This window comes from Plectropomus leopardus, chromosome 18 (assembly GCF_026936395.1).
Source record: "Plectropomus leopardus strain MGB_pleo_1.0 chromosome 18, ASM2693639v1, whole genome shotgun sequence".
Lineage (NCBI taxonomy): Eukaryota > Metazoa > Chordata > Actinopteri > Perciformes > Serranidae > Plectropomus > Plectropomus leopardus.
The window spans coordinates 19,381,735-19,395,561 of NC_142193.1; the positions used below are offsets into that span (position 1 = coordinate 19,381,735).

Consider the following 13,827-nt stretch of genomic DNA (forward strand, 5'->3'; position numbering starts at 1 on the left):
GCACCACCCAAACACCAAATATGCAAAAAAAAACCTCAAAATATGGCATAAAGTTTTTACACATGGAAGAGGTGTATCCAACGAAGGTTCACCAAATAAGTATATCGTACTGTCATTGTGTATGCCACTGCAATCTCTCTTTGTCGTCTTTGGATGGCTTTTAACACACTTATGTATGCACACAGGGCTGTTACCAGAACTCTTTCAAGGGCTGATATCTGTAATATTGGTTCTTTAAAACTCTCTATTGCCATTGTCCTGTGTGCTCACTGCTATTATATATCCATTGTTTTCCTTTGTTTCCTTTTTCTGCAGTGGTATTGTCTCCAAAATCCTACCTTGAATAGAACAGTAAAACAGACTGTCCGTACTACTGACAACAGTCATTAGTTTTGACTGAACAATATTAGCATAACCTCTTGAGTGTGCGTATAGAGTACAGGTGAGGCTCGTCATGAGTTCTTTTTTTCCTCAGCAGCAGTTTAAGGAGTTTGAGTTGTGGGGTTGATAATTGACTCTGCGGAGGGAGTGAAAGCAGACTTTTAGACCCCATGTAATGAATAGTTAAGTATCACTTGTACTGTGTCTGGTGCACTGCTGCTTCGTCTGTGCCCAGAGTTTGCTTTGATAGCGCTCCTAATGAACCTCAAAAATGTCAAAAATTAGTGAAAATGTTTTTCATATTCACTTAATCATCACTTAATGATGAGCATTAAGTGCAAACTGAAACAAATGTAGTGGATTTGAAAATGCTTCAGTGTTTGACTGATGATTAAACCCAGGCCAAAACTTAGCATTGCTATTAACCCAGCTTGCTCATGCGATGGACCACAAAAGAAAGAACACCAGAGCCCCCGACCAGATCACCCAGCTGCCTTTTCTACTTTATATCATCTCTCTCTCTGGTTGTGTTCATTTTTTTTGTCAGTGTGGTGTTTCTGTACTGCAGTGTGTGAGTGCCACCTCTTGCTACTTGCCTGTCTGGAGTCCCTTTGAGACATCTTTGTTTATTCCTGACTATACAGCAGCAATGCAGTGAACCAGCTAACAAATGAAAGTGTTACCAAAATATATGATGGTAAATAATACTGCTGCTAATCCAATCCCCACTGTGCTATTAGACACACTAATGCACTCAAATAAAGGAATAAACACACAGTGCTGACAGGTGCACACAGATACACACCAGTCATTATTTGCTCTGCACAGATACTGTGAAAAATTACAAAAAGCACAGTGGATACCTTTGCACAGACTGTTATCGCATTGCTCTCGTCTCACAGAACTCTCACACATTAAAAAGACTACAGTGGTTTTATTGTGTACTTATGCTAATGTGTTAATCAAGCGTGCAATCAATAATTCATCGCCTGCAGTGTTCAACAGTCGAAACAACAGTCAGCTGGAGGCAGCCCGTCTCCCCTTTGATGTCTTTATTTCTTGTTGTTCGTTATCTGAGAGGAGGGGAGTACCTGGCTGAGCCTTACTCGCTCTGCATGTTCAGGCCTGCAGATATTAATATTTGATGCCTTTCACTTCATGCCACAGCAGCCAGTTGTCCAGACTACTTGCACTCAAGACTAGAACATGTCCACTGTATTTTCTTTGAGGTTTATACAAACTTTTAACGTTACCTGACCTGATTTAGAATCCACGTGATGCTCGATGTTAGAAGGGGTGTGCTCAGCGAGGTTTGTCAGCCTGTCTTCATGTGACCGTTTGTGAAGTAAAAGAATAACAGATGATTTTTTTTTTCTTGCCTGAAGCTACAACAGTAGTTGCATCTATTTTACCACACATATATATTTTTTTAAAAACACATTTAAAGTAGACCTGTTATGGTTATTTTTAGATTCATACTTGATTTAGGGGTTCTAGTAGAACATGTTTACAAAAAAACCCACTTAATTTTCCTCATATTGCTAGTGTTGGAACACCTCGCACTGTCGCACTTTGGACTAAGGACCTAAAAGCAGACAATTATACAATTATACATAAACAATAGTGAATTGTTCAGGAGAATGGGAGACAGGATGATTGGCTGAGGTGAGCGGTGATCTGTGTTTCTGTTATTTTCTTAGGCTGGAGGTGGGAATCCTGGCAGAAATCACAAAATAGGTCTTAGCGAAAAAGCAAACGGGCAAGCAGGCAAAAAATGAAAAAAGATCTAAAATTGAGCTGGACTTGTATCACAACAAACTGTATGTGTCCGGCAAGAAATGACTGTCTAGCTGGCTCTTTTGTAGGTTGCAGGCTTTATTGCAGGCAGGTGTGTAGACTGATGAGTGCCATCAGGTGTGTAGAGTGAAGGAGCGCAGACAAAAGGTAAGGGGAGAACAAAGGAGAGACAAAACCAAAATACAACAAGCACACACCAAACATGTAAAAGAGACTGGAAGAAATATTTTGCATTGTAAACTTCTTGCCTTTAATTTTTCTGTTAGCTTTGCTGACAGACAGCTGGCGAGCCGCACAAGCATAGTGGCCACTTGCCACCCTCTTGTCTCCATTCTTGCTAATGCTAATATTACCTTGGCTGCTCTGCAGTGTGCACCAACTGGGCTGGGTGGGAGCCAGCTAGTGGTGCTGTTCATTTGGCAAACAGTAACACTGTCCTGCCACCAGAAAACTGTGGAACATGGTGGCCCCCCTGCTCCTCCCAGGCTGTACCAGCCAAGCACTATTAACTATGTTGGCACTACCAGCTGTGCTGACACTGGTAATGGTGCTAACAGGGATAACTGACTGGAGACTATTGGGTTGGGACGGTGCTAACGGTAATTGCAGCACTGCTGGCTAGCTCCTACCAGACCTGGGTGGTGTGCAGTGCAGTACATTGAAGAGTAGCAGAATTAACCTATAGACCACCATGCCTGTCTGGTCAAAAATAGTGAACAATCAACCATAAATTGGAGTATTTTTACTTATTTTGCACAATGAATGAATATTACACTGAAAAGCATTGTATTTTATGTCTCTATCTGCTGGTGGGCCTTCATGATAAGAATATGCATACTGTGGTGTTAATTCCACTATAAGAGACTTGATGATCACTAATATTTGGTAGGGAAAAAGCGTATATATTGGTATTGGTGTAAGTTATTGGCCAAATGAGTTGCTACGTATTGGCATATTGGACACCAACATAAAATCCAGTATTGTGCATCCCTGAATTAATGGTTGACTGCTGACATCTTTGCAGCTGCATGTTTCAGCAGGAATATAATCTGAAAGTGGGCTAAGATTAACAGAAATGGCAGCCAAGATTTCATGATTCCTGGTGTTAGCATGTAGCTGGATGTAGCAATGTAGGCTCCGCACACTCGTCAGAAATGTAGAAAAAACATTGGAAACAGTATTCAGAATGGTCTGAAGCCTGATGTTTTTGATCACAGGGATTACTTTTACCTGCGTTTATTTCATTATTTGAAACTTTGGCCATCTTAAATTTATACTGTCGATCCGTTATTGACAGAAAATAAAGAAAAGCTAAACAGGTCCCTTTAAACACCTGCTTATTTATTTTTTTAACCACCTTTTTTCTCTCCCTGTTTCCCTCTCTCTATGCGTGCCTTTCTAACAATCTGGTCTCTTCTCTTGTTTTAACAGGAAGAATGCAAGCAGATCATGGCACGCCAGAAATCTAACAGCCAGTCGGATTCACATGATGATGAGGTTTCTCCCCCACCGCCCAACCCTGTTGTCAAGGCCCGGCGCCGCAGGGGAGGGGTCAGCGCCGAAGTCTACACTGAAGAAGATGCTGTCAGCTACGTACGCAAGGTCAGCATTGGACGATGGATTCATGACGCAAACATCTATGCACAGACACATACTGGCATGCACAGTTAGTACACTTTATACAAATTATGAACATGTTAGCACACAGACACATGCCCTCCCCAGTATGAACAATTGAAAATACAGTCTAATATAATCAAAAACATCAAGTAGACATCAAGGTTAATTGTTTGTTTGTCGGACACAGAGCTGCCTCTCTGTCGACGCTCATTTTAAGTGCACAGATGAAAACAAATTCATCATAACATCGTGACAGTGGGAGATAAGCTTTGTAAATTTATGGCAGCAGTTAATGAACAGACTTAAGTGAATATATTAACTGCAAAATACACAGTTTGTGACTCAGCTGCTGAGCTGATGTTCAACACAGATGCTGGAGTATACTCCCACTCTGCAGAGAGCTGACATCTTCATCATGAAATATAAAGATGTGCTAAACAGAGCAATGGTTTTTATTCATGCCAGTTGTATTTGCTTATACGAACACACAATAGACTGGCCCACTCAGTATGTTTACACATACACAAGAAACCAGGTTACTCAGAAAAATTACATTTTGTCGGAAATAATCTGTAGAAACGAATTAGTTCAGACTTCTAGAGGCTACTTTGTTTCAGTTTTGGTCTTTGAATTAAATTATTTCAAATGTGAGGATGAGTGAGTCACTTTAATGAGGTATGTTACTGCCCTGCAGTGCCTTCCTCATCTTAATTCTTCATCATGCACGTGCGTACATGCACCGTACTGATAGGTTACCTGTTTACATTTATACATGGCAGAGAAATCAGTTTTATTCCAGAGACTTCTAGCTGGATTTTTTTTTTCTAATTCCCTTTCCTAATTACAGAAACTAGGTTCCTCATAAACTGTACTGGATATGCTGTGTAACAAATCAGGTTATGGCAGAAAGCTTTGCATATAAATACGATGCTTGCCACAAAATCTGAGACTAAATTACATTTTGTTTGTTTTATTTATGCTTGGATTGTTTTTTCAGAAGGCTTCATCTGTATCCGTATAAGTATCTAATGTTGAGCATAAAGGAGCCTTTACAGTTATCTGTCATCTTGGAACCTGTCATGTGTCTGCAGTTTAATGGAGCTATTGGTAGAGTAGTGCTTTTTTGCCAGAAACTAGAATTCAACTTTACACACACACACACACACACACACACACACACACACACACACACACTCATATTCCTTACATACATGCACACCCAAGTCATTGTATCATTACCATGCTTGTTCATTTGTAATTAACTTGACACACCATTAATTGCTGGGTACTGACAAAACTGCTGAACCCCCGTCACCACGCTGTAATCGCATGGCCACTGGAGCATGCAGTGTGTATGTGTGTGTCAGGTGTGTGCACACACCCACATGCAAGTTGTGTTTGTGGCTCTGAGGTCTCCACCAGATGCTGCAGTTATGTGTCGTGGCAACAAGCCTGCCCCCCTCTCCAGCCTCATTTTCTTCACTGTCCCTTACTATCTCATGGACTGTCACACACATACACACACGCACACACACACACGAAACAATATACACATGCTGCAACTCACACAGCCACGTCAGCCGCAAGTGAAAAAAGAAATTCAATCTTACTCAACACAACAGACCATGAGAGAAAAGTGAATTAAAATTGAATTAGAAGATGAAAGCACATTATTGCTTCATTATGGGAGAGTATTTCGTCTGGCCCTTAATGTACACTGAAGTAACACACACACACACACACACACACACACACACACACACACACACACACACACACACAGACACACACACACACATATACACTCTATGTGCCAACATCTTCCTACATCACCAATTCCATTAATGACTCCACTGTGAAAATCAACAGCTGTTAAACAGAACACAATCAATTAGCTAACCCTGCTCATCTGATTAAAAAGAGCTTTGCTGTAAAGCGCCATGAGTCTGAACAAATTGTGAGGTCTGTCGGCCCGGAGATCACATTAACAGAATGAATTGCAGGCCTGGCATCAGATTGATGGGAACCAGTGTGGGCACCGTCTCGACAAGGCGGGAACAAAATGGGCATAGCGTCAGATATTTCCTCCAACTTTTAAAAGCTTGTGGCACTCAAGAGGAACTTTAGGATTTTCAGGGTGGTATCACAGCTAACATCAGACTGTATTTAATGCTGCTTAAGACAAATAACATGGAAATTGTAGATGGAGGCAAATACTTAGCTTGACACGTCAAGTCTTTTCTTACTTAACTATTGAGCACTTGTGTAATATACCAAGAGAATTTGATTGGCTGCTTGTAGACGTAAGAAGTTTTGTGAATTCAAAGAAAATTAAAGTCAAGTGAAAAAAATCACCAGACCCGATGCAAGCACAAGACCCCCAATGTTTTTGATCGGTAACCTAGCTTATCTTAGTTGGCTTGTTAACTTGGAGCAAATGAGGACCTCTTGCAGACTTTCAATGGATTTGGCTGTGAGTGAGGTCTTCCATGTTGTTTAATCCAGATCCAACATCTTTCCTCAGGATTTTTTGACTTTGCAAGAGCAAAAACACGACACTGCCTCTAAACTTTGAGGATATAACTTGCAGGTTCCATGTGCATTTCAGCATTTTCCCGTACGCCCTGTTTACATTATGCAGGTATTTTTGCAATCAGATACTTTCTTCCATGTTTTGGTGTCTGCAACACATGCAAACAGTTTTGGTCACTAAAACAAAGATTTTTGAAAAACACCCTCCAAAGTGCACGCACAGAGCATTAGCCTTACGTTTGACTAAGCTCTTTTGTCATTATATCGAAGGGGAATCAACAGTGGTGAGTTCTCCGGTTGGAGTTTTTTTTGTCACCACCTGTGTGATAACGGGGGGATTTTGGAAAACAGCTAATGCCAGCGAGTGTTCAGAGTAGTTTTTGCAATCTAGTGTATGATATTTTGACGTTTGTGCAGACTGGATTTAATTTTAAAACGGAGGGGGAAAATATTAATTTTTTCATGTAGACTGGGTCTTATTTTGAAAGCTTGGCAGGCCTCATGTGCTCGGTTATGGTTGCTTACATATGGCTCGCAGTTCTAGGGAGGGGCTTAGTTAAGGGTCACTTGGGGAGGACTGAATATCCACCTGACAGATTTCTGTAAAAAAGTAAGAAACAAGCTGAGAACAAGCTGCCCTGACATGTAATGACCCCCCTGGGGGACACTACTGGAGCTGGAGCTTTTAGTGGATGACCAGCCACTTTCTCATTCTGTCCACTGAGTAGCCAGGCTGGAATACTGCAGAAAGATCAAATGTTGGTACTTTTTATTTCCTATGTGATGTGGTCGTGTGTGTATTTGTGTGTACATCGTGCACAGTGCTGCATGGTCGTCTTCATGTGGAGACATCTGTTGCTTTAACGTAATTACAGCCTACCCCCTCCTCTGCCTCACCACCAAAGACAAAACACATGCACACACACCCACACTCCTCTCATTCTCCAAGTTATTCTGTAGTGAGAATTATTTGGTTCAGTCTCCTTCTGTCTTTCTCTTATTTTTGTCTTTCTCACCGTATGGTAAAAAGAAGTTCTCTTTTTCTAGAATGCCTCTTTATAAATACAGACGTCTGTGGCTTTGTTGTGGCTACAGACTGTGCCATTCCCTGTCCATGTGCACACACACACGCACACACACACACACACACACACACACACACACACACACACACACACACACCCACACACACACACACACACACACACACACACACACACACACACACACACACACACACACACACACACACCACCACCACCACCATCCACCACAGAGTCTGGGACATGAAAATGCATGTTTTATGAATGAGTTCAGGCCTCTTGTGAATTTTTAAGAGCTGTGTGACATTTTGAGTGTAATCCCTGAACAGATGGGCTTTCCCAGAAATACACAGACACACGTGTGGGATGTTCCTTTCAGAGTTTGCCAATATGCTGCTCTTTAATTACTCAATTTAGTCTGCGTTTGAAGTCAGGCCTATTATGTGTTTGTGCTGGTCTGTTTCATGTGTCCACCTGCAGTATACTTCACAGTCATGGATATTACTGCTCTGTCCACACAGGTGATCCCAAAGGACTACAAGACCATGACCGCCTTGGCCAAGGCCATCTCCAAAAATGTGCTGTTTGCTCACCTGGATGATAATGAGAGAAGGTACAAAATGTTTGCATCTTCTTTAGTAGGTTTGCACAACATCCAGTGGAATGCCAGCAATCCAAGTGTGTGTGTGTGTGTGTGTGTGTGTGTGTGTGTGGACATGAGTGGATGTTTGTAAGTTGATAAAGTCATGAAAAGGCCATTGTTCCAGTTGAGTGTATTGCCCTATTAGCCACTGTGTGCCAGTGTTGCCTGCTTTGGTAGCATCTCAAGTCTGCGGAGACGCAGAAGGGTGAACATGGATGTAAGAGGGGTATGCAGCAAAGTGGGGTGAGGGGGCCACAGAATGTGTCTGTGTTGCATTGTGTTGTTGGTAGTTATGGTAACTTGCTTGTATGTCCATATCATGTTGTGTATTCAGACATGGGCGGTGGTGCTCAGATACATTGCTCAGAAATCAACGATTCTCCATAGTTGTCTCAGAGAGAGAGGGATGCCAATTTCCCTCTATCCCTCCCTTTTTCTTACCATCTGCTCCTATTCATTGTTCTGTAACATTCCTCCTCTCTTCAACCATCCTCTCTCCATCCCTCCATCTGTCCCAGATCTCCAGTGATGCCTGGGTCTGGCTCTGACAGGGGAGGGGGTGTTGTGGGAAAGGCTCTCAGGTGGCTGGCGGTCCCGCCCGCCAGCCGGAATAGTGTTTCATTGGCGGGGAGAATCCATTATGCCCCATGGAGAGGAAAACACCGGAGCTTTCCTGTTGGCTAAAGCCTCCACGGACCAAACCCAAAACACACTCTTTCCAGTCTTTCGTCAGCTGACAATTTACCGTGCTTCCTTGGCACAGGCACGCAGGTCTCTGATTGCATGTCAGTGCTTCTGAAGCAGCCCCGAGCAGAGCGCAACATGTGATAGATCCAGACAGTCTGAGAGACCATGTACTTGGGTGGCTGATGTGGCAGATTAGAGTTACACCACAAAAATATGTGGCAGTAGACCATAAACCATCAGGTTTTAATGTACTCAAGGCCTCTTGGCATGCCAAACTCTGTAATGGCGTCGTCGTCGGCCCATGAAACCATGCATGATGTAGAATTTATTTGACTGGCTGTCATGTTTGCTGTCTCGCTACACACAGCTAGCATCAACCATTAATGCTTTAAACACAGGAATTCGTTGTTGTGTCATTTGCGGGTGAACATGCAGGGCTCTCAGCTCGTGAAAACCTCGTCTGATTTGCTAGATTATACAGTGACATGGCAGTTAGTTGGCTTTGCCTTCGCCTAACTCTACTCGTCTCTCTCTGTCGCTCACCCGGTCTCTCTCACTCACTTCTGTTCTTCCTCACTCTTCACTCCCAGCTGATGATGCTGAACGGCTGGCTGGCTGGCTGGTGGCTTGGTCACATTGCGGTTATGTTGCGGTTGTAGCGCCTGGAGCCCATAACAACAGAAGTGTATTGATGTATGGCCAATGTGGTCCTCCAGCATTAATGAAAAACTGCACACAGCAGCCACCAGCCACTTTTGCATTTGGTTTAGTAGCTGTAGAGTACGCTACATGCTCCCATTGGTAAGGTTAACAGCAAAAATGTGCCTGAGAAGTTGCATCTTCAGCTCAAGTGATGTACAGTGTCACAATAGCAGTGTTAATCTTGTTCCTAAAGGCAACAAAATGAAGGCTGTCTCAGCTGCAGAGTAATCATTTTTGCTTGTTGATGCCTTCTGTCGGTGCATTGATGAAGTCACACTATGTAGTACATTGGCTCCTTTAGAAATGCCAGAACTGTCAGGGACTGACGCACATTAGCAGATGGAGTCTGACTGCACAGTCCTCTCTCTCTGTCTTTCACTGCCTCCCTGCATCTCGCTCCTCTCTCGCTCTGCAAACAGCTGGCCATTTGGGTCATCAGATGTTCTTGCACATGTGGTCCTATTGGGCGAGAAGGTAGTGACAGTTGACCATTGCTTGCTCCTGGTATGGGGATGTGTTGACATCAGGGGGAGTGGCTGGTGCATGCCATCATTGGATGACAGATGGTTACATGCAGAAACTTTCTCCTGACTGCTGGTTGGCATTAGCAGATGTTTTTTATGCCTTCGTGCCAGCAAAAGCTATCGGAGGCATTATGTTCTTGGGTTATTGTGCTGATCGTCTGTCAGTCCGATATCTCAAGAATCTCTTGAGGGAATTTCTTCAAATTTCAAACAAGCGTCCACTTGGACTTACCGATGAACGTATTAGATTTTTGTGAGGTCTAGGTCATTGTGACCTCATCTGTCTCATTTTCATGTATGTGATATTTCAAGAACGCCTTGAGGGATATTTTTCAAATTTGGCACAAACATCCACTTGGACTCTGGGATGAACTTATTAGAATTTCTTGGTTAAAGATCAAAGGTTGATGTGACTTCTCAAAACATGTTTTTAGCTATAGCTCATAAATTCATACACTAATAAGGACAATATTTAAAAAAAAATGTCAAACAGGTTAAAATGATAAAGTCATGTTTATCCATTTGATATACAAAGGCCAACTTTACTGCGACATCATAATGCTCTGCAAAAACCCTTTTCTGGACGTTGTTCAATGTCATAACTCAGGAACAGAAGGGACACAGTGGTGTATAGATCTTTTGTGCTTCTGGGGGGAGGATGTGTGCGTGAAGCATTCATGTTTTCACAGAAACAGATGTAAACTGTAACTGCAGCTTGACAGGTTTGCATACAACTGCAAGGCGGTAATTTTAGTTTGCATTTTGTTAAATAAATGGCTTGAAACATTCACAAAATTTTGTTCGAGGCGTGTGTGTGCGAGACAGAAAGAGGAAAAAAAACAGAGGGCCAATAGCCGTCTGTGTATCAAGGAAACATCTTGTGTGATTAGTCACTCAGCAGTTATGTAAGCTGAACACCACACAGTTTGTTCCCCCATTAGCACTATATTATGCTATCATCCCCTTCAGTAATGAGCAAGATCGAAAACAATGAAGCCCTCTTTGTTTCTCCGCTCTCTCCAGGGCTCTCTTTTTCCTCTCAACACTTTTTTCTTTGTAGCTCTCTCTTTTTCCTCGTCTCATCCTCTCTCACCCTGTCTTAAGTTACTCATCTGCCTTTCTAGGAATCCAGCTAGACTGCACAGGTTCTGTAAGCAGCACATCACTGGGTAATTTTTCTTCCACTTTATGTTTTCAAACTTTCTGTTACATTTTCGACTATTTTTGCTCCTGCGGCAGTCGTGTGTTCAGCTGTGGTTTGGCACATCTGAGTGCAGTTTCATTGTAGAGCAGAATCAGATCTTATACTGCAGTAGAAACTGAACAAATTGGTTGTGTTCTATATGGTTGATTGATTTATATCAGCTGTACGTATATCAGTGTTCAGTCTTGAACATTAGCGCCACCATAAAGTACAAATTTGAATTTTCAAAACATTTCTAACTTGGTCTCAAACTTGTGAGGTCATAGGAAGTAAATAAAGTAATTCCAATGTTAAACTCACTCAAACACCCCCAAACACCCATATACGGTAAATATGTGTAAAGTATTGATGTCTTTCCAGAGGAAATCTTTCAGCAGTGAAGCTGCCCTATTAGTCCTTAGTTGGGGCTGAGATGACTGAGTGTATAATTACAGGATAGAGCCAGGCTGAAGAAAAATGATCCAGGAGGGCATCTTGGGACAAGCAGGATATTACTTAAACTAAACCAGAGCTGCCTAGTGGTCTGCACTTTGATCATATCCTGTTTTGTTAATGTCTGCCTCCCCAGATTCCATTGTCAGCAATGTAAAGATGTCAGAGTAAATGTGTGTGTTTGAGAGAGAATGAAAACAGAGAAAATAGAGGGGCATTTAGAGTAAGAGGCAGGAGAAAAGGCCTTTGTTTTCCTACAAATTAAACACTTACATTTTTTGTATTTATATTATTTGTATAGCCTAGAAAACCTTGTTTTTCTTGCATGCCCCCACGATGAACAGAGAATCCAAAAAGGGCAAACCTTCTTCATGAATTGAAGTTAGCAGGGATCACATTTAATAGCAATAAAACTAAATCAAAACATTTCTTTACTAAATTTCACACAACTTGTGCAGTATAATCTAAGTCTCATTTATCCATTGCTTAGTATCTCCAAAAAACATTCAATTTCATTAAAATGTTAAAATATAAAAAACTTTAGCCTACGAATAGCGTACATGAGGGCCACTTTAGCAGAGTTCAAATGCACGCGTGTGCTCAGGAAAGCTACTCAGCTGTCTGTGATGTAAAAATGCATATGTTAAGGAAGTCCTTAGCAAATGGAAACAGACATTTGGAAGTAGTTTTGCTCCTTTTGAATGTGACCCCGATTTACTGAAATTCATGAAGAATATTCGTCTTTTTTTTTTTATTCTTCTCACGTGGTGAGTTATTCATACACAAACGATCATTTTGCGGGTTAAGCATTCATTTCAGTGCTGTTCCACCCGCGTGCAGGCAAAAGTGAGGTAAAGGAGGTGTGGCATTGCCTCTCTTTCTACTATTTACAATGGCACAATGGTGAAGCAACCACTCTCTATACACACACATGCATAACCAGGCACACAAACACAACCATCACTACAAAGGATGACAGGGATTATATTATCATGAGAAACACACGCACGCGTGCACACATCCACACACAGGACATTCTCAAGTATGCATGTCAGCCTGTGTTCCCAGTGAGGCTGCTCCAGCTGGGAGCGTGGAGTCTTTGATTAACACACCATTCCATATGTCAAACTTTACGGCCGCAAAGTTTCTGAGCTCCACCAGTTGTACGTGTGTGTGTGTGTGTAGTCCACCTCTCCTCAGCTGCCTGGAAGTGAAACCTTAACACATTTCTGCCTTCCATATTGCAACTCAACACTGTTTTTGTAAATAAATAAATACATTTTTTATACACTTGGTGAGCTGAAAGGTTTGTAGGAATAAAGAGATCAAAGCTCACTTATGGTGTTTAAAGACAAAGCATAACACTCATGCATTGCACCGGTGTACGTAAAGTTAGGAATATTTTCTTTTGCTCAATAAATAGGTCATGTTTTATCAGGGACTACTGCAAGGGAATGAACATATGCTGTACCATCAGGGGACAGTGTCTCTGTCTGTTTGTCTCTTTGACCTTGGCTGGTCTCTAAACTGACTTCTGAATCTCTGTCATGGTGTGGCTCCCAACGGGCCACTGGGTGGACCCCTCTATTTGCTTCCCATTAGCTGCCATAATGACCTCATTATGCCCACACCAACAGACACACAAGCACACTAGATAAGCTTGGGAACAGGTGTTTGATTTCACATTGTGCAGAGCCTGCTCCGCTAACACCCAAATCAGCCTGCAACCACCTGTCTCAATACTGTAACCGTACCGTAGTTGTTATCATATCGACTGAAACCATTATCTCATCTTACCATCTGCATGTGTGATTGGTTTGTTTTGGTTTCAGCAAACTATCAGCACTTAGATGATCGTTTTCAGATTAAAAAGTTTTGATAAGAATTTGATAACAGAAAGAATCGGGTCACACTGTTTTGCACCACTTCGGTATCTGGCCTCAGCCAAACTATCAAGTTAACAGGCTTGTGTAGTGTATATGTACGTGCACATATGCATGCACGCAGCCTGTTTGTCCAGGTGCACCCTCAGATGAGATCTGACAGCCTATCTCCCCTTCACTTCCCCCTGTTAAATGCCCCTTGAGAATCAGTCTCTTAATATGGTTGCTATCGCTTGTTTAAACACATTCTCTTAGTTCCTACTGTAATACTTTTTCTTATCTAACTTCCTACTGAAGTGATATGAAACAAGACTGTGATAGCGGTGGATTGTGTATACTGTATGTGTTAATGTTTTTCTCCCACCTGGATTCATGACCT

General features: G+C 42.1%; 1 protein-coding gene across 3 annotated transcripts in view; it reads left to right on the plus strand.

Moving 5' to 3' along the window:
- prkar1b (protein kinase, cAMP-dependent, regulatory, type I, beta) overlaps window positions 1–13,827 on the plus strand; it is an 83,021-nt gene that overhangs the window by 18,155 nt on the left and 51,039 nt on the right. For all 3 annotated transcript variants that reach the window (XM_042504863.2, XM_088069138.1, XM_042504864.2), the window contains 2 exons: window positions 3,610–3,780; window positions 7,895–7,986. In XM_042504863.2, the coding sequence (XP_042360797.1) occupies window positions 3,610–3,780; window positions 7,895–7,986 (263 nt within the window). The remainder of the gene's footprint in view (window positions 1–3,609; window positions 3,781–7,894; window positions 7,987–13,827) is intronic.